At 52.7% G+C, this 20901-nt stretch overlaps 2 protein-coding genes across 2 annotated transcripts in view; one reads left to right on the plus strand and one right to left on the minus strand.

Moving 5' to 3' along the window:
* Aco2 (aconitase 2) overlaps positions 1 to 7890 on the plus strand; it is a 43081-nt gene extending 35191 nt beyond the window's left edge. Inside the window, exons 10-18 of the mRNA XM_052748416.1 lie at positions 1727 to 1884; positions 2078 to 2151; positions 2633 to 2744; positions 4160 to 4282; positions 4476 to 4631; positions 5315 to 5506; positions 6583 to 6715; positions 7148 to 7269; positions 7385 to 7890. Of these exons, the coding sequence (XP_052604376.1) occupies positions 1727 to 1884; positions 2078 to 2151; positions 2633 to 2744; positions 4160 to 4282; positions 4476 to 4631; positions 5315 to 5506; positions 6583 to 6715; positions 7148 to 7269; positions 7385 to 7519 (1205 nt within the window). The 3' untranslated portion in view covers positions 7520 to 7890. The remainder of the gene's footprint in view (positions 1 to 1726; positions 1885 to 2077; positions 2152 to 2632; positions 2745 to 4159; positions 4283 to 4475; positions 4632 to 5314; positions 5507 to 6582; positions 6716 to 7147; positions 7270 to 7384) is intronic.
* Positions 7891 to 8415: 525 nt separating this feature from the next.
* Positions 8416 to 20494, minus strand: Polr3h (RNA polymerase III subunit H). Its single transcript, XM_052748428.1, has 7 exons — positions 20394 to 20494; positions 20005 to 20129; positions 16021 to 16117; positions 11824 to 11910; positions 11332 to 11395; positions 10012 to 10213; positions 8416 to 9494 (listed from the first exon to the last, which is right to left on the minus strand). The coding sequence occupies exons 2-7, from the start codon at positions 20113 to 20115 to the stop codon at positions 9441 to 9443; spliced, it is 615 nt and encodes a 204-aa protein (XP_052604388.1). The 5' UTR covers positions 20116 to 20129; positions 20394 to 20494; the 3' UTR covers positions 8416 to 9440.
* Positions 20495 to 20901: the final 407 nt, after the last annotated feature.

The following is a 20901-nucleotide window of genomic DNA, read 5'->3' on the forward strand; positions in this document are numbered from 1 at the left end:
AAACACAAACCAAGAGGAACCCAGCTCACTGTTCATCAGAGGACGCATCAGAAGGCCTCACTGTGGAGAAGAGGGAGTGCTTGGAGTCGCCAGAGCGAGCTGGCACAGCTCACTGTTACACTTGGCTTCCAGATAACAATAAGTCATTTCCAGTATAAGTATGCCTATGCTACCCGCTAATCCACGTCTTCACTTAAGAGAAACTCGAGAAAGCAAGCCTGGCTCCCTTGAGTTTGAAGGCAAACCCTTCTATAGTGTCTAGCATTAAATAATATTACAGAGAATGCTCACCCTTACTAGCCTGAAGTAAATTATATTTAAAAAGATGGTTTAATAATTAAAAAATAAACTACTGGCTAGGTATGGTGGTACCTGCTTTTAATCCCAGCACCAAGAGGCTGGGCAAGTGAATTTCTATGAGTTCAAGACCAGCCAAGGCTACATAATGAGACCCTGTTTTCCAAAAAAGAAAAAAAAAATGGCTGTATTGATAGGAGAAACTTGATGTCGATAGATAGTATCCTGTCATTCATACTACTGATTTTGTTTGATTTTGTTTGTTTTTCAAGACAGGGTTTCTTTGAGTAGCCTCGGCTGCCCTAGAACTCGATCTGTAGCTCTCTACTGAACTTTTTCATAATACGTTTTTTTTTTTTTTGAGATGGGCTCTCTATGTAGCCCTGGCTATCCTAGAACTGTCTATATAGACAGACTATAGTGGCTTTAAACTCACAGAGATCCTCCTGCCTCTGTCTTCTGAGTGCTGAGATTAAAGGAGTGCCCTACTATGACCAGTTTAACAAAAACTTTTTAAGATCTTTTGTTGCTGAACAAGCAGAAAGCAGAGCAGGCCATGAGGCACACCTTTAATCCCAGCACTGGGGGGGGGTGGGGGGGGTGGAGCTCTGTTTGAGGCCAGCCTGGTCTATAGAGTGAGTTCCAAGACAGCCAGGGCTACATGGAGAAACCCTGTATCCAAAAAAAAAAAAAAAAAAAAAGAAAAGAATAAACAAAACAAAAACCAAAGCAAGCAGAAAACAGAAAATCTTAGATAGTATATAAGAAAAATTAGCCTGTCAGCTTCCATTAGCAATAATCATTGTGAATGTGTTAGTATGAACCCTAACGTGGGGCACAGTGTGCATGCTTATGACCCTAGCACTCAGGAGAGTGAGGCAAGAGGATCAGGTGTTCAAGATCAACCTGTGCTACGTGAAACCCTGCCTCAAAAAAATAAAACTTTTTGGGTTTTGTGTTGTTTTATTTTGGTTTAGTTTTTGTTTGGAGTTAGGGTTTCTCTGTGTAGCCCAGGCTGGCCTGGAACTCAGAGATTGCCCTGCATTTGTCTCCCTAGTGCTGGGATTAAAGGTGTGCATCACCACCACCACCACCACCACCACCACCACCACCACCACCACCACCACCACCACCACCACCCCCACCACCCCCACCACCACCCAGCGCCCTTTTGAGTTTTATGTGTACTTACACTTGTGTACAAAATTGGTGTGAAAGTGGATTTGCTATGACCTGTGTTCAGTGTCCTGGTTAGTGAACGTTAATGACAGAGTCATGAGTAGCTTTCTTTATTGTTGATACTAAGTTGCTTCCAGCATGTCTATAGAAGTAATCTCTGTGCCAGATCAGTGGGTGAACTCTATCCAGGTCAGATGGAGACCTGGTCATAATCTCCTGACTTTTGACTTTACCACCCACAATATACCAGGTTTGATTGGCAGCTGCACCAATTCAAGCTATGAGGACATGGGACGGTCAGCAGCTGTGGCCAAGCAGGCCCTGGCCCATGGACTCAAGTGCAAGTCCCAGTTCACCATCACACCCGGCTCTGAGCAGATCCGAGCCACCATTGAGCGGGATGGTTATGTGAGTGTCCGCCTGTGCCTGCCCTTTGCTTCCCACCATGCCTGCTGATGCGTGCTCAGGACAGGACAAGTCATGGCCTGTTGGGCTAAGGCAATGCGGGCACAGCTTTTCATCCCCCAGGCTGCTGCCTTACCCATTGCCATCTGCATTGGGCCTGGCCCTGACAGGTTCTTGTCCTCTTTGTCCTCTGCAGGCACAGATCCTGAGGGATGTGGGTGGCGTCGTTTTGGCCAATGCCTGTGGCCCTTGCATCGGCCAGTGGGACAGGTAAGCAGAGCATCCCTGAGAGGTCCGGTCCAACTCTGCCTCCTTGGGTTTAGAGTGCTGACTGGAAGAAATAGTGGAAAGAAGATTCCAGCCTAAGGCCTCTGGTTCCAGGGACAGCTACACGTTAGAAGTCCTTGTCAGACCTGGCTGGGCACCCAGATTAGAAAGAGCCCCGCTGAAGCCCTGACAAGGTGCATTCTAGCAGGCAAGCAGGTGGTTCTGACGGAGCTGCCCAGGCGAGGAGACTCAGGCCTCAGGCTGGACTGTGCCTCTTCCTCGGTCTCAGATGCGACCCATTGATCTTGAGGTTGCCCCCGCGCCATGTGCCTGAGTCCCTCAGAGGAGGCAACGTTTTTAGGGCCTTCCCATTCCCTCCTGCCATGAGCTAGATATGCACCGTAAGAACCCAGACCACCTGGCTTCTGGACAGCCCGTGTGACAAGGCTGGATATCTCTAATCCTGTCCCCTCTGCTCTTGCAGGAAAGACATCAAGAAGGGGGAGAAGAATACAATCGTCACCTCCTACAACAGGAACTTCACAGGCCGCAATGATGCGAATCCTGAGACCCATGCCTTCGTCACATCCCCAGAGGTGAGACTACATTGACCAGGCATACCTGAAACTACCTTGGGGGTCCTTTTCCTGGTGGGCCAAAGGAAAGGGAGGGAGATGGGCTGCTTAGGGTTGGCATTATAGAAAGTCCCAGGAAATATAAAAGGGCAAATTAATCTCGCCTATCAGTCCCTACCCAGCAGCAATCACTGCTAATGTGAGTTATCCAAGGGGAAGCCACAAGGCATGGCCTTGTCATTCATCAAACAGAATGCTGACTTGGTGATTCCCGCCTGGGTCTCCCTCAGCTCTTAAGGGTCTCAACCATTTAGCACGGTTAGTAGAGAATGGACTGTGGCATTTCACTGTCCTTGCTCTCCCAGCTCCGCGAGCTTGGTCCCCTTACCTACCTTGCAGGGTCATGTAAGAGGTATGTGAATGCTTGCTTGTGGTTCTCTCCCTCCCCTCTGCCCCCTCCTCTTCCCTTCCTTGTGAGTGGTTCTCTCCCTCCCCTCTGCCCCCTCCTCTTCCCTTCCTTGTGAGTGGCAGAGGCCACAGGTGTGTCTCAAACTCAGTTTCTGCGTTCAGTAAAAATGTGCCTTTGCTGGTACTATGGACATTGAATCAGCTGACGTGTCTTAGGCGCCGAGTGGGTGTCCCACCTCATAGGCTAATCTCTTGACTTTACTGAGTGATCCAGAAGCTCTTCTTGCTAAGTGAGGAAATGATTCTCTGCTTTTCTTTTGCTGCCAAGCAAGAGTATTTTCAGCACTGAAGCATTTGTGCACTGGCCTCCTCCCATCTATCCAGGACACCTGCAAGAGACGGGAAAGTGCCATAGTAGTGCTGGCCCAGCCTAGGGAGAATGCTATGTTCAGGCCCTGGCAGCCATTGTAGAGGCCGAGTGGCCCTTGGGTTCTTGAGTACTCTGCAGGCTGGTGGCTCGTGGTCCCAAAGACAGCCCTGCAGCTCTGGCTTCAGAAGAGGGCCTGGGAGGGAGATGGTTCAGTTGGTGAAGGTCTTGCTGCACAAGTGTGAGGATCTGAGTTTGACTTCCCAGCACCCACAATAAAAAAATCCCTGGGGCCTGTTGACCAGCCAGCCTAGCCAAACAGGAAAGCTCCAGGTGCATCATGAGACCTTGAGGGTCAGCAGGATGACTCAGCAGACAAAAGTGCTTGCTACACATGACCCTAGAGACCTGAGTTCAATGTCCAGAATCCCCCCCCACACACACACACATAAAGGTGGAAGGAGAGAATCAACCATACAAAGTTTTTTTCTGACCCCAACATCTATGCTTTGGCATTTACACACACACACACACACACACACACACACACACACACACACACCCACACACACACCATACGCACATTCTGATTTTAAAGAAGGAAGAAGATGGGTAGGTAGGTGTGGGTGGCAAACCAGCGAACTGGCCTCCTCCGTTTCAGATTGTTACAGCCCTGGCCATTGCGGGAACCCTTAAGTTCAACCCAGAAACCGACTTCTTGACAGGCAAGGATGGCAAGAAGTTCCAGCTGGAGGCTCCAGATGCAGATGAGCTTCCCCGATCGGTGAGCAGATGCTCCATTTTGTATGGTTAGCCACCAAAGATGTGCCTTGGCCTAGCTGCCTGGACCCATTTGAGGTGGGCTAACACTGTTTGAAGATGAGTGAGGTTTGGGGCACAGGGAAGCTTGTGATGTATGAGACGTCCATGGAGGGAGTAAGGATTCAGTGCCCAGTGTGTCTCCATCCCTTCTGTAGGACTTTGACCCAGGGCAGGACACCTACCAGCACCCCCCGAAGGACAGCAGTGGGCAGCGGGTGGATGTGAGCCCTACCAGCCAGCGCCTGCAGCTCTTGGAGCCTTTTGACAAGTGGGACGGCAAAGATCTGGAGGATCTGCAAATCCTCATCAAGGTTGGCACAAGCATCCCATCCATAAGCATTGGGCATGGCTGGGGACCTCATGGGAACAGGGGGGCTGGCTGCAAGGAGGAAGAGATCACAGCAGCCTCGGTTCCCCTTCTCCATGGCTCTGGGCTGGGCAGAGCCTGATCTAGCCAGCTGGTGTGGGGAACGTATCACGTGTGACTCGGGTCAGCTCTGGATTGACAACAGACTTCCACAGCATTCCTGTGGGTCATTACTGGATACGGACTGTTTGGGAGCTCGGCCTTTCTATGTGGTCAAGGGCCTCAGACTCATGTCTGACAATAATTTATGGGCTTACTAAGGGCTGTCCAGGCACGCCTGTGACAGCCAGTATTTAGCTCATGTGAGCTAGGACCCAGACATGACTCCTAGCTTCTGTGTCTGGCATGGAGTTGCTGATCTTCCACCCCTGGCAGCTTAGCTGAATAAGCAAACAGCTGCCTCTGCCCTCCATGTAGCCTGTCCTGGAAGAAAGTATCCTGTCATGGAGACTGCGTTTGGGGGGCTTTTGACAGGGTGGGTGATGGCCTTGCCTGAACCAGGTGGGCATGGGAACCTGAACCAGGACTCACTCCATAGACTACAGGTCCAAGGCCAGACATAACGCTCATCTTCCCTGCTTGTTCTGGTCACTGCCTAACCTGGCCTGGCCTCTTTACCCACCCAAGGTCAAAGGGAAGTGCACCACCGACCACATTTCTGCTGCTGGCCCCTGGCTCAAGTTCCGTGGACACCTGGACAACATCTCTAATAACCTGCTCATCGGTGCCATCAACATTGAAAACGGCAAGGCCAACTCCGTGCGCAATGCTGTCACCCAGGAGTTCGGCCCTGTCCCTGACACTGCTCGATACTACAAGGTGGGCCAGCGTTGTTTGGTGGAAACAGTGTTGGGAGTTGCTCTCCTGAGGGCCTGGGGGTGAGGGGGGCATACCTAGAGAAAATTGTCACCCCAGCACCCAGGAGACCCTGCCCTGGAGTCAGAGATGAGTCACAGCAGGTGTTTGGCCCCAGACCAAAGAAGGTTGAAGGAAACCATATAAAAGTGCTGCTTTTGAATTCAGTTGAAAGTAAAGCTCAGAGAAGAGCCTCAGGAGGTCTCCACACAGACCACGCAGTGAGGGTCTAAGCCAGGCCTGAGCCAGGGCCCCACCTGGTCCACCTGGTGGTTCCTCTTTGAAACTCTAGCTGTCCTGGAACTAGCTCTGTAGACCAAGATGGCCTTGAACTCAGAGGTCCGCCTCTCAAGCGCTGAGATCAAAGGTGTGCACCAGCACTGCCCCACACTACTTTTTGTGTGTATGGGTTTTGCCTGTATGTGTTTGTGCATCATGTGCATGTCTGGTGCCACAGAGGCTAGAAGAGGGCATCATATCTTAGAATTGGAGTTTGACATGGTTGGGAGCTGCCACGTGGTTCCTCTGAAGAGCCCTTTACTGTGGGGCCATTTCTCCAACCCTGGCCCACTTCTTGAAGGGCTCCAGGACTGATGTAGGGTACTGGTGAGGGTCGTCTGGCACCTCTTTGTGGCTGACTGGGACAGTGCAGATAGACGCCTAAGGAACTGGTAGTCTCCTCAGGCCCCTATCATTGACTATACAACTGAATGGCCTCTCAGCGTCATGGAGGGCCATTAGCCTCCGGCTCCGACTATGCAGCCACGGCCTTTCTCCCACTCCACCCACCCTGGGTTTGCACTGCCCATGACGGCTAGCTGCCACCCTGTCCACTGCAGATAGGCAGGCAGAACCAGCATCCAGCCTGCCTACTCCATTGGGCCTTATCTGGCCCAATTCATCCCAAATTCAGCTGCTCCTGAGCAACAGGAAAGGAATTGCCTCCCCCACATTGACTCTGCACCTCAACTTGCCCAAGGTTAGGCAGGTACAGGCAGCACCCTCCTCTGCCTCACCTCCTTGTCCCTGTTACCTGACAGAAACATGGCATCAGGTGGGTGGTGATCGGGGATGAGAACTATGGCGAAGGCTCAAGCCGGGAACATGCAGCGCTGGAGCCTCGCCACCTTGGGGGCCGGGCCATCATCACCAAAAGCTTCGCCAGGATCCATGGTGAGTTAGAACCCAAGTACTTTCCTCATTCAAGGCCCTAGGTCACCTACTGTCAGTGGCCAACTTGGGCCTGGAGTCCATGCTCCCATAGTCCACATAGCCTGTCCCCACCTACCCAACGCCAGGTTGGCATTGACTAAGTGTGCTGCCCAGAGCCTCCTACCAACACTGGTTTGGGTTCTAAGCTTGTCAACTGAAATCCGTGGCATGTGGCATGTACATGTGCAATAATGCAAAGCTGCTTGAAGTGCTACTGGGAAAAAGGGTCACTGGAACCTAGCAGACTTGGGTGTCACAGTCACTGTCTGGTTATCCCCAGTAGGACTGGGTGGGTGGGGGTCTGTCTCCCAACTGCTTTAGGGGATACTTCTGGTGCTAATAAAGGTCCCTGGGCAGAGGACCCACACTTTTGATTTCATGTTTGTCTTCCAGAGACCAATCTAAAGAAGCAGGGCTTGCTGCCCCTCACCTTCGCTGACCCCTCTGACTACAACAAGATCCATCCAGTGGACAAGCTGACCATTCAAGGCCTGAAGGACTTTGCCCCTGGCAAGGTCAGGGGACTAGGAAGGAGGGCAGACAGACCAGGGATCTCTTGGGTGGGTGTGGTCGGGACTGAGTCCCAGGAACACTCTCCCCTTCCCACCCACACCCATCTTTCCTTTGCAGCCTCTGAAATGCATCATCAAGCACCCTAATGGGACCCAGGAAACCATCCTCCTGAACCACACCTTCAACGAGACTCAGATCGAGTGGTTCCGCGCAGGCAGTGCCCTGAACAGGATGAAGGAGCTGCAGCAATAAGGGCGGGCCAGGCTGGCTGTTGTGTCCCACTCTGGACCCTGCTGGGTATCAAAAGTACAGGTCCATGTGCATCATCAGTCTGAGCTGTCTGTCCAGCGTGGCCTCCTGCTCTAAGATGGTGACCAGACCTGCTTCCTGCTCTCTCCATCCTCAGCCCAGAGTGAGCCACCGTGGAGGGCACTGAAGTTTTTGTCCCAGCCCCTGCCTTCCTTTCAGTTTGGTTCGTCTTCAACAGCCCATGCACCTGTATTTATTTTAATGACAGCACTCCCTCTAAAGAACTTTTTATCCTGCCTCATCATTTCACTGGTGGCCGAAGGATTTTAGAGAACCTTTTGTTCTGACAAAAAAAAAGATCCAAATCCATTGACTGTTCTGTGTGAGAGTGGTTGGTGTCTATTTGTTGTCTATCAGCTTGCATGCAGGGAGGATCTTTTAAGCCAAGGTCAGCAGAAGCCTCACCTGGCCTGGGTCACATCTGGCCCTCGGTCACTGCAGCAGACATGGGAGCACTAACAGAAAACACTTTCCACCCCTCCTGTCCTGCCCGTGTCCTGCAGTAGAGCGTCAGGGACCACGGACTGTCTCCTGTTCCCTTGGGACTGATGCACTAGGCCTGGTCCTCACCCTGAGAGGAGGTGCAGCACCTATCCTAAGGTGGGTGGTGGTGGCACATTTTTAATCCCAGTACCTGGGAGACACAGGCAGGTGGATCTCTGAGTTCAAGTCCAGCCTGGACTACAGGAAGATAAAAGCAGCCTGAAAAGGTATCTGCCCCCAAGTCACACCTAATCATAGATGCTGTCTCCGCAGCAGAAGGTTGCGGTAAAATAGGTTCCTCTTCCAGTAAGATGACACTACCTGGTACCCCCACATGGAAAGACCCAGGCAGGCCATTGAGGTTTGTTACCAAACAGTACTTATTACACAAATATCTTAGTGCCAGTGGGAGAAAGGACAACAGTGCTTGGCAGAGTCATTTGCTGAGACCTGGGGCATCACTAACCCCACATGATACTTGTGGTCACATCGGGACAGTGGCAACCCCAGGCTTCTTATACAGTAGACCTTAGGACAGCAACCCCATAGCCTCCATGTCCTAGACAAGGGGCTGGTTTGGCTCATTTGGGGAGGGGAGGAGTGCTCCTTCCAAATGATGGGGAAAGGTGTCTGCAGTTGGTGCTGTAGCTAACAGCCCTGGCCTTAAATCACCCGCTTGAGTGGCCTCTGCATTTACTACAGAACCGCCAAGCTCAGCTAGAGTCAGTCTGGTCTCATAAATGCCAAAGTCCTACATCTGGGAATGCTGTCCCAGGTTGGCAATTTGGTGATCTTAGATCATGATGTCAGCTGCTGAAAGGGGGGAGGGCTCCTGCTGCTGTCCTTATTTATTAGATGTTTCTTCTGTCACTGAAAACCAGACGTTCACAGGAAGGGATAGGCTGGGCCTAGCTCAGTAGTACAATACCTGCCTAACATAAAAGAGGCCCTGGGTTCCATCCTCAGCGCTGAAGAAATAAGCTAGTCCGTGTGCGGGCGAGGTTGGTAGAGCGCTTGCCTGGTGTGCACGAAGTTCCGGCTCCATCCTCGCTACCACATAAAGTCGATGTGGGGGTGCACACCTGTAACTGCAGCACTCAAGAGGTAGAGGCTGGAGGATCAGAAACTCAGTTACTCTATGCTGCACAGCAAGTGAGAAGCCAGCCTGGATCCATGAGACTTTCAAAAACCCAAAAGCAATCTGGTGCAGAGGACTTCAGGGCTGGCTCCAGAAGGCAGAGAACCAGAGCTGGGGAGGGATGGCACTCCTGGTCCCACCCAGCCTAGGTCTGGGCAGCACTCCTCAGAATTTGCCAACTACTCCACTTCTGAGGGTCTGGGCAGGGTCTTCAAGCTGGGCAGTCACTGTTAAGGTCCAGGGCTAGTTACTGGTCCACCAGGAGAGAAGGCCCAGGCCTGGCTCACTGATAGATCCCTGTCAAAGAAAAACAGGTACACTTGTCACCACTCAGCTGGGCTGCCTGGGACAGGAGGGCCTAATGGCCCACCCTAGAGCACCTGGCAGGCCCAGCACAGGCAAACGGCAGGCCAGGAGGCTGTGGAGTGACTGGGACCATGATGTTGCTCCTGCCTCAGCTCTCCAGGTTCAAGTGGGATCAGGCAATCCCTCCTCACCCCCAGACTGTCTTCCTCAGCCCCCAAAGTCGCACACAGGGAGGACCCTGCTTTTCCCTGGAACCCTGCTCTAGTCTCAACTTTCATCTCTAGCCCCTCCTTGGTTTCTTTCTCTTCAAAGATCCTCCTGTGGTAATCCGGCCTGAACTGTCCCTCTGGGAGGCAGGACAAACTCCCCCATCCTGCCCAACATCTACAGCAACGCTGTCACCCCATAGCCCAGTCCACAGAAGCAGGCTGAGAAGTGGCAGACACCTGACCTGCCAAGGAAGGTTCTAGAAGTAGAACTCCAAGAAAGCAGCCTCCCACCAGCTTACCACAAGCGTGTACGGCGCTTCCTTCTTTGGCAACTCCTCGCTGGCAGAGGCAGCCTCGGCTGAGCTGGGTCCTGTGGGGGATGTGTCCACAAAGCTCTCATCCACTACCCTGAAGCGGATCTCCTCGCCGGTGTCCATGTACAGGTCGTGTGCACCCTCCTCTGTCTCATACTCCCACACCCAGACCTGTTCTGTTTCATCACTGGAGACCAGGGTCAAGGCCATAGTCACGCTATGGAGTTCATGAGGCGGAGAGTCCTCTGAAGTACCCAAGTTCAAACCAACGCCAGGTTGAGGCCATTTCGGCTGGGGAGTCCCAGTAAAAGCTGCTTCTGCTCCTTGGAGAGGAGCTAGTTTGGCCAGGACCCAAAGTGAGAACTACATTCCCAAGTCTGGAAATGAGAATGACCAGGTCGCCACACTTCTCATTCAAGCCTCAATTAAATTGACAGGAAGGTAGATCATAGGCTTGCCCTGGTCTCCAGAAGATGAGGTAGGCGTGAATGTCACCTGCCTGAGGAAAACAATAAGGCTAGGCCAGATTTGCTGACAATTCACGGAGTCTCACATAAACCCTACCTCTGCCCTGCACAGGCCTGGTGTGAGAGAGCTAACTCTGCTCCTCCACCATAGTGTACAGAGCCACACTGCCCTCTAGTGGCACACTGCCTTCTCCATGTCATGATACTGCGGGGAGCTGTGAGTACAGTTGTGACAGGCCACCTGAGCCTCTCTCCCAAGACCACTGGGACTCCATTAAAACAGCCCAGGCAGGCAGTGGTGGCACACACCTTTAATCCCAGCACCTGGGAGGCAGAGGCAGGTGGATCTCTGTGAGTTCAAGGCCAGCCTAGTCTACAGAGCGAGTTCCAGGCAAGACAAAAAGACCCTGTCTCCAAAAAACCAAAAAAATTAAACCAACAAATAAATAAAAAAAACAACCCCAGGCTTAGGAAGAGGACAGGGGCCTCGCACTCCAGCCCGGGCTCCAAATACCAGCCCCACACCCTGGGAAACGGAGGCAGCCTGCCAAAGTGAAGCTCCTGGGGAAGATCTCGGAAATGACCCCTGCAGGGACAACTGAGTGAGGTGACAGGAGAGACCGAAGCCCCAAAAGTGTGCAGTGTTCAGTTATATCACCCAGCCTGGCAGACACCCAGCATGGGACACCATGGTCAGAGTGGGAAGCAGAGGCAGCCTGGTGCTTCACACCAGCACTGCCATCAGTGACAGATCAGAGCCCCCGGGTCACCACGGGGGGGGGGGGGGTGGGGTGGGGGGGGGGTGTCCACTTGCCCCACATTAACCTTGAAAGGATACAACTTGGCAGGCTGCTGCAATGACTCAGGAGGGATGAGAATGTCATCGAAGAACCCTAAAGAGACTGGAGGAAATGGAGAACATGATGCATGGGATGGGGACTTCAAAGGGACAGTGCAGAAGAGATGGCTGGACACTGCAAGCAAGCCCCCTTTCCTAGTGTGGCCCAGGTGTCCCCAGGGCAATCTGTCCCCTCCTGCCTCAAAGCCCCACATCTCTAACTACACTACCAACATGGGCTGAACGGCCCTGGGCAAAGCTCCAAGTACCTAGTCCTCAGCCCAGAGTGGTCACTGCACACCCAGGGACCTATAGGCACCATGAGCCTGTCGCCTCCGCCAGCTCGAGAGCACGAGGGGATGGGACACCGGTCACTTGGTGCTGTAGCTGGGCAGTTTCTCTGATTCAGCTGGATTCCTGGACCACAGGGTCAGCATACAATGCCTGCCCCACTGTGGTGGTTCCAATCTCACCCCAGAAGTTACCCCTTACCGTGCACACCCTCTGGGCTGCAACCTTTGATCTTCCCGATGAGAATCTCATCCAGGAACGGGTGGAACACCACATATCGGAAATGGACTGGGAAAGAAGGAAATATTGTTGTCAGTTACACCAGACCCTCCATGATGGTCATGAAGCCTAGGGCCGCTCATGTTTGCCCATGTCCACCTCACTGCCAGCACACTTACCCAGTGGTCCACGCCAAGTTCTCCTGTGGGTCTAGACCTGCCTGTCTGCTAAGCCAGAGGACCGACCCCCACTCACTTCTGCAAGGTCACGGCTGGTCTCCAAAGGGACCAGCAGCAGCTGCTGTCTTGGACCAAGGCTGGTTTCCAAATCCATCTCAGTCACACCTAAGCCTTGATTCTGGGCCATTAGTGACTCCAAAGTCAAGCTGGCCTTAGTAGAAGCCATACCTGTCACTGACCCCCTCAAACAGGAAGATGCTCTCTGCCATTGGCCAACTGCCCGTCTGAACTGCTGGGTCAGATGCCATGTTTTCCCCATCCAGAGGAAGAGTGACCTACTCCAACCACACAGCTCTCCTGCCCATTCTGCCTCGGAAAGCCTCTAAGCAGTGGTTCTCAACCTTCCTAATACTGCAACCCTTTAATACAGTTCCTCATGTTGTGGTGACCCACCAACCATAAAATTATTTGGGGGCTGGAGAGATGGCTCAGTGGTTAAGAACACTGGCTGCTCTTCCAGAGGACCCAGGTTCAATTCCCAGTACCCACATGGCAGCTCATAACTGTCTGTAACTCCAGTTCCAGGGGACCTGACATCTTCACAACAATGCACATAAAATATTAAAAAAAAAAAAAAAAAAGCCAAGTTTAAAAGAATAAAATAAAATTATTTTTGTTGTTACTTCATAACTGTAATTTTGCTATTTATGAATTGTAATGTAAATATCTTGATATATAGGATATCTGATGTGCAACCCAAAGGGGTCACGACCCACGGGTTGGTAACCCTCCTCTAAGTCTTTCCCTGGACAAGGCCAGCAGGCTGAATGCACCTTCCTCGGACAGACTCCCTCCTAGCACGGGCTTCTCCGGGACTCCTTCAGGGGCCCACTTTGGCCAGCTCTGTCCACCCGCCTTCCTGCACAGGTAACGAAAACCCTGAAGATGACTGGGCCTTCTGCTAACTTTCCAGAATGCAGCCAGGAGCAGACATGGATGGAAAAACACTGCCCTCCTCATAACCTAGCATTCAGCTCAAAGCTTCTGCCAGGCTTTGTTTGGCACAGGCCTACCAGGACAGGACAGCATGTAAACCAGCGCCCAGGGCCATATGTGGAAGCAAGTGGTGAGCAGCCCATGCCCATGACTAATGAATGAACAAGAGCTCAGTGGGCACACACAGTACATTAACCAGCCTTGAAAAGAGAGGCTGGAGCTGGGCATGGTGGCGCACGCCTTTAATCCCAGCACCCTGGAAGAAGAGCCAGCCTGGTCTACCTGGTGAGTTCCAGGACAGCCAGGGCTGCACAAGAGACCCTGTCTTAAAAATCCACCACCAGCCGGGCGGTGGTGGCGCACGCCTTTAATCCCAGCACTTGGGAGACAGAGGCAGGCGGATCTCTGTGAGTTCGAGGCCAGCCTGGGCTACCAAGTGAGTTCCAGGAGAGGCGCAAAGCTACACAGAGAAACCCTGTCTCGAAAAACAAAAAACAAACAAACAAAAAAAATCCACCACCAAGAGCTGGAAGGTGTGGCACACTGGTGGGATGGTGGGACACCAAACAGCATGAGGCTGAGTCCCCACCCCCGGGACCGTACTCCACTCCCCACCCCAGCTCCCTGGGTGTGTGTGTGTGTGTGTGTGTGTGTGTGTGTGTGTGTGTGTGTGTGTGTGTGTGTGTGTAAATCATTTGTTCTTAGCGAGCAGGCATAAGCAGATGTGTTCCAGGATACGTACTCCACAACCCTTAGGATGTGTCCAGTTTCTGGGAAAAGAACAAATTCCCGATTCCACTCCCATGAGGCACTGAAGTGGTCAGGTTCTCCAAGTCAGAGAGCAGAATAGGGCCTGCAAAATGGCTCAGTGGATAAAGGGGCTTGCTACCAAGTCTGACCACCGGAGTTGGATCGTCAAGACCCAAATGGTGGAAGGAGAGAACAGACCCTAACAGGCGTCCTTCTGACCTCCACCTGCACGCAGCAGAGGAAGGAGTGTGGCATGGCCCTAACGTTCCCGCAGTGCTCAGGGTCTCAGAGGACGTCCCCCTCTGTGACGGGTAGACTTAGCTGCCCAGGCCCCCAGCCTAGGGCCAGAACTGACACACAGGTCTGTGGGATATACGTAACTCAGTGCTCAGTACTTACACATCTCCCACAATGAAACCAGAGACCCAGGGTGAGCAGGGTGTGGGGGTCAATACAAACCAGTGCTGAGACCAAGCGCCAAATATTGCCAGCGTCAAGGCAGCGTTTCCTTGACGGTGATTTGTTTCTGGTGCTCCCCTCAAGTTTTCAGCATTTGCCTCCTGGACCACAGGCTCTTGTCAGCCCAAGAACAGAGCCCCGCTAGGCTCAGCCGCATTCTCTGAGAACAGAGGCCCTGCCCTGCCCTTGTCTGAGTGCAGAGCCCTGCTCAGCTTGGCACTCCTCCCTGAGAACAGAGCTCCTCAGAGCTGTTTCCACACTCTGGGCTTGCTCATGAAACCGCTTAGTGCACACAAAGACAGCCTACTTCCGGGGGCTCTCTGTGGAGCTCAACACCATGTCAATTAATTAGTCTCGGGATGCCAGCACAGACCCCAGGCTGTCTCCGCACACTCCAGAATGCTTGAGCACCCGTCCCTGGGCTGAGGCTGACCAACATGGACAAAGACAAGGTTTCACCACTGTGGCCTGTGTGTCTGTCACAGGGCTCTTGTTAAAACACTCTCTGCCTCTGCCCATTCCCTGGCTGATACTGCATGCCCTGGGCAAGCTGAGGATCATTTCCACCCAGGGCCTTCAGACAGGATGCAGAGTTCCTCCTGGCCACCCTTCTGATGGCCCAATGCAAGCCAGACTGAGGATGCCCTACACCCTCCAGGGAAGACAAGAAGCCCGATACTGACTCCGAGTACCACCTCTGCAGACTCCGCCCACTACCCTTTCACCCCCACATGCCCAGCCCTTCCAGTTTTACACTTTCCCTCACCAACGGGTATAGTCTGTCTCTCCATCCCACAGTCTTAGTCACATGACAACTTTTGGCATCTAGGCAAGGCTGAAGACTTAGGCACTGAACTTCAGACTTTTGAAACCACCAAGCCGGACATTCCAGTCCTGGCCAAGACTGCCCAGAAGAGCACCACCCACGTAACCCACAGAACCAACAGAAACAAGCAATCCCCATGCTCCCTCAGTGCCAAGGCCCCGTCTTGAGCATGACTATAATAGTTTCCTGGTCCTCCTGGCAGTCCTGAAGTACAGAATCTACTATCACTGTTAGATAGATGGCCCAGGCTGGCCTGGAACTCCTGATCCTCCTGCTTCCGCCTCCCAAGGGTTGGGATACAGGTGTGTATCACCATCCCTGCTCAGAGGCCACACTGTGGTGTGTGTGTGTGTGTGTGTGTGTGTGTGTGTGTGTGTGTGTGTGTGAGATCATCATGTGGCAATCAGAGGAAAATTTTGTGCAGTTTCCTTCCCATATCCAGTGAGTTCTGGGTATCATACTCGGGGCTCTGCATTTGTACAGCAAGCACCTTTACCCCTGAGCCCCTCGCTGGCCCCAGAGGCCAGTTCTGATTGCTGTGTCCTACCTACCCCTCCCAGTCCCTAGACCCAACTAGCCTGCTCTTTCCCTCACCTTCTGCTCTCCACCAGTAACAGCCACCACTTAGGGCCCTTGCCTAGCAGGCCACCTCACTACACACCATGAAGCAATGAGTAGCCTGAGGGCTGGACAAGTATCAGGGGGCTTCAGATGGAACCTAAGAGACCCACAGGTTAAACCACAATCTCAATCTCAAAACTGTAGCAGCCTTGAGAATCTCCCCGTCCACACTGCTGTTTTACAGGTAGGGAAACTGAGGCCCAGAGGACAAGAGTACCCATGGTCACTGAAGTAAACTCCTAGCAGAATTAGGACTTGGGCCCAGGTCCCCTGCCACTCCAAGAGGCATGGCAGCTTGATCTTTTGCTACAGAAAATGAGCCGCACCCTAGGAAATGAAGGTACCCACCTTTGGTGTGTGATGCTCCGTCCCCTGGGAATACATAGGCATCTTCCAGCTTGGTGATATCAAACAGACAGATGCAGAGTCCCACGTTGTACACGACCTGTGCATACATGTGCATACACACAGTGACCCCGGGGCCTAGCTCCTCCAAAACCCCCATGATCATAAGCAAGCTCTGAGTACCCTTTTCCTAGATGGACATGAGCTAAGACTCTGCAGGAGGTGACTGTAGCAGGGACCTCAGGACGCAGAACTCTGGAAAGAGCAGGGCCTGAGTGACAAGCCAGCTTCCAAAGCCAGCTCCACCTCACTGTGGGACCACCAAGGACTTACTTTGCCTCTCTGAGCCTCAGTTTTTCCACGTTCAAAAATGACACCAGACTGGGCGGTGGTGGCACATGCCTTTAATCCCAGCACTCAGGACGGGGAGGCAGGCGGATCTCTGTGAGTTCAAGGTCAGCCTGGTCTATAGAGTGAGTTCAGAGAGAAACTCCCTCCCTCCCACCCTGACCCCCCCCAAAAAGAGACACCAGCTGAAGTGTTGTTAAGTGAGTAGGATGGACATGAAGTATCCTGGTGGCAGGTTCAGAGACCACAAATGACCGAAGTTTACTGTCACCCCTGGAGAAGACTGGCAGTGGGAATCTCTGCTTAAACCTCTATTTCCCAATATCCCAGAGTCTGTGCTCCAGATCACAGGCAGTAAGTGTGAGAACCCCGCCACACTTACACCACACTCACACCACCTCACACACACACAGACAGGGCTCGCACAAGGATACATGGCCAAAGTCCTTCAATAGCGCAGAACCCCACACACCCCAAGCTCACACTTTGGTATCTAAATGACTTGGCTCAGTGTCTGCACATGTACCACCCCCTAGTCACACACCTCACCAGAGCTGCTCAGGGACTAGAGAGACGTCAGAGCACCTCAGAGTTGGGGCAGAGCACCCTGCAATGAGCTCTTCTGTAGAACCACAGACCTCTTCTGTGGGGGTGCCTTTCACAGGAGTCAGTGAATTGGCCTCAGCCAGGCATGGTGGTGCCCGCCTGTAATCCCTGCACCTGAGAGGTGGAGGCAGGAGCATCAGAAGTCCAAAGCCATCCTTGCCTACACAGTGAATGTGATGTCAGTTCAGCCCCATGAGACCCTGCCTCAAAAATAAGTGGGGAGGCAGTATTGGCAAAATGGCTTGGCCATCAAGGTGCGTGCCACCAATCCTGACAACTTAAGTTGGACCCCAGGACCACTTGGCGGAAGGAGAATCACCTTCTCTCCACAGTTGTCCTCTGACCTACTCACACGTGCTGTGGTGTGGACACCCACATGCAAAATAAATACATGTAATCAAATTAGCAAAGGCCAGGCAGTGGTGGTGCACACCTTTGATCCCAGCACTCGGAAGGGAGAGCCAGGCAGATCTCTGTGAGTTCAAGGTCAGCCTGGTCTACAGATCGAGATCCAGGACAGGCAACAAAACTACACAGAGAAATCCTGTCTCAAAAAACCAAAAAAGAGCTGGAGAGATGGCTCAGAGGTTAAGAGCACTGACTGCTCTTCCAGAGGTCCTGAGTTCAATTCCCAGCAACCACATGGTGGCTCACAACCACCTGTAATGAGATCTGGTGCCCTCTTCTGGCCTGCAGGGATACATGCAGGTAGAATACTGTATACATAATAAATAAATAAATATTTTTAGCCGGGCGGTGGTGGCGCACGCCTTTAATCCCAGCACTCGGGAGGCAGAGCCAGGCGGATCTCTGTGAGTTCGAGGCCAGCCTGGTCTCCAAAGCGAGTACCAGGAAAGGCGCAAAGCTACACAGAGAAACCCTGTCTTGAAAAACCAAAAAAAAAAAAAAAAAAAAAAAAAAAAAAAAAAAAAACCAAAAAAGAAAAAAAAATTAGCAAAAGAAGCCCTGGATGTGGTGGCTGTGGGAGTCTGAATAAGAATGGCCTCCACAGGCCCATCTATTGGAATGCTTAATTATCAGGGAGGGATGCTATGTGAGAAAGATTAGAAGGCTTAGGAGGTGTGGCCTTGTTGGAGGAAGTCTGTCACTGGGGTGGGCTTTGAGGTTTCAAACATCCACACCAGGCCAATCCTGTTCTCTCGTCCTGCGGATCAGGATGTAGCTCTTGGCTACTGCTCCAGCACCCCATGTGCTGACATACTCCCCGCCGTGATGATAATGAACTAAACCTCTGGACTGTTTGCAGGCCTCCAACAAAATGCTTTTTCTTAGAGTTGCCTCGGTCATGGTATTTCTTCTTGGCAACAGAACTGTGACTAAGACAGTGACGAATACCTTAATACTAGCACCTGAGCATCGGAGGCAGACAGACCTCTGTGCCTGCAAGGCCCAACAAATAAGTCAGTGAATTGGTCCCTCCACCTGACAAACCCCAGGTCTGTGTGTATACCTACCTCCTCCTCTGACCGCAGGCTCCCATAAAGGGACCACCTGCCTCCTATCTATCTATCTATCTATCTATCTATCTATCTATCTATCTATCTATCTATCTATCTATCTATCTATATATCTCCGCCCTGCTCACAGAATAGCACCTCCTACTGGCCTCTAAAGAACAATACCTGAACTCCAAAGTCCCCCAGGGCCCTGTGGTCTGCGTCTATCTACATCCCTAGACCTCCCTCACGGTTCCAGCTACACCACCCTCCTCTGTGCCCAGTCAGAGGCTACGAGCCCTCCTGCCTCAGGACCTGTGCACATGCTGGCTCAGCTCTTTACACCAACCCGCTCCAACCCTCAAACCAGAGCCTACGCTTGGTTCCCCCTCACCACCAGATCTCAGGTCAAGCGATATTTCCTCGAAAAAGCCACCAATCTCTTTGATCCCGGGTGATGCTGCTTTGTGGCCTAGGTGGGTGTGCATGCCTGCCCTTCATGCCATTCACCCCAAGCCACCAGAATATACTCAACTGTGAGACCCTTTTAGTCAAGTCCCCCCCCCCACCCCACTACACTCCAGGAGCAGAGCCTCTGTCTCCACCGCCACACTCTGGCTAAGTGTTGGGGATATTAAAGGAGTAAGTCAGAGAGGACCCTGTATCTGTCCACGGAAAGGGAAACACAATAGCCAAATAAATAACTCAGCTGGGAAAGCAACCTACCTCCTACCTCTAACCCTGACTGCTGAGTTCCATTCCAGAGACAGACTCGGTGGAAGGGCCCACAAACTGTCCTCTGACCTCTCATGCACTGTAGCACACACAGGTACACACAAACATAAAAAGAAAATGTAAAATCTTGAAAAAAAAAAAAAAACAACTAATGTTCAGATAAACAAGAAAGTAGCTGTGGTTAAGAGACACGAAACAGGGTAACTGAGCAGTCCCCACAGGAGAGTGGAAAGGCCTCTCCAGCAGGCCCTGGGGCACACTGGCATGGCCCACAGCAGGTGTGCAAAAAACTGTTTTGAGAATGAATAGACAGACTACCGTCCACAGAATGCACAGTTGACAAAAAAACAATTATCCCCGTTTTACAAATGAAAGTGAGGCCCAGAGCGGGTGACTTGGCCAAGACTGCACGGAAACTGAATGTGGAAACTGGCATTTTTCCAGTTTCTCTTTTACACACCCATTTTGGGCGCGCTCTCTCTGTTTGGTTTATTTTCTGGCCATACTGAGAATCGATCCAAAGGTCCCGCAAATGCCAAGCGAATTTAAGTACTGTTCAACACCCTGACGCTTATGTTGCCCACGTTGGCCTCGAACTCACGATCGTCACACTCCTCAACGACCCAAGAAGCTGGGATTATAGGTGTGCACTACCTCGCCCGGCCCATTAACTCCTTTGAGTACGACTGACATCCAAACCTGGTTCAGAAGTCAGAAAAGGAAAGGAGACCCTGACATGAAGTTACATGTGTGCAAGACCAAGACTGAAACCAGGCGACAACAGCCAGGTTAGCGGCGGGGACGGGGGCGGACACTGCCTGCCAGCCCGAGGGCCCAATACCTTGTTGGCCAATTTCTTGTTCAGCTCCTCGGCAATGGAGTCGTTGAGCTTCCGCTCAAACTGCCACGGCGGTATGCGCACGGTGTCCACCATCTCCACCAGGACGAACATCCTGCGCCGGGACTCTGGGAACCAGAGAGCCCGTCAAGCCCGGGGGCCTGCGAGCGGTGGGGGTCCCCAAGCCTCCTTGGTCCCCTCGCAGCCTCTGACAAGCCAGGCCAGCAGCTGGGCCGGCCGCGCGGGAGAGCCTGGGGTGCCGCTAGCGGAGGCCACGTTTCTGCATCGGAGGAAACTGAGGCCCGCTCCCTCCAGCCAGCCACCCACCCCACCCCCCAAATCCGGGGCCGCCCCGTCCCGCTCCGCGCGCACCCCGCGCGGCAGCCACGCACCATTCACGCGCTTCCAGCGGCTCCCCAGTCGCAGCGCAGGGCTCGCGAATCCGAATCCCCCAGCTTCCGGAGAACTGACCAATGAGAAGCCTCTGCCCGCCCAGGACGGGCACGGAGCTACACGAGGCTCCGGCGGGGGGCGGGGCCAGGAGGTGGGCGGGGTCGCCCGCTGTCCCCAGCTAGTGAGGGGAGAGGGGCGGGGTAGAGCGTTGAGGGGGCGGGACCTCCTTCTTAAGCCAGACAACCCCAGGCCACTCAGCGAGTTCTGGTTGCTAGGCGACAAGTCTGCGCTTCAGGCCCGGTTATCTTTGCACCGCGGCCTGAGAGATGCTTTGAAAATAAAAATATAACACGCTTAAAAATCAGTCCATAGGGCTGGAGAGATGGCTCAGAGGTTAAGAGCACTGGCTGCTCTTCCAGAGGTCCTGAGTTCAATTCCCAGCAACCACATAGTGACTCACAACCACCTGTAACGTGATCTGGTGCCCTCTTCTGGCCTGCAGGTAGA

This window comes from Peromyscus californicus, unplaced genomic scaffold (assembly GCF_007827085.1).
Source record: "Peromyscus californicus insignis strain IS unplaced genomic scaffold, ASM782708v3 Scaffold_20__1_contigs__length_68692818, whole genome shotgun sequence".
NCBI classification, from domain to species: Eukaryota; Metazoa; Chordata; class Mammalia; order Rodentia; family Cricetidae; genus Peromyscus; species Peromyscus californicus.

Bases quoted from the DNA above. Each gene is read 5' to 3' on its own strand.
- Polr3h (XM_052748428.1), bottom strand. From the start codon at position 20,115: ATGTTCGTCCTGGTGGAGATGGTGGACACCGTGCGCATACCGCCGTGG. The intron at 16,118-20,004 runs GTATTGGGCCCT...ATGTATGCACAG, and splicing joins ACAAGAAATTGGCCAACAAG to GTCGTGTACAACGTGGGACT. The intron at 9,495-10,011 runs GTAAGCTGGTGG...TTTCTTTGACAG, and splicing joins AAGCGCCGTACACGCTTGTG to GGATCTATCAGTGAGCCAGG.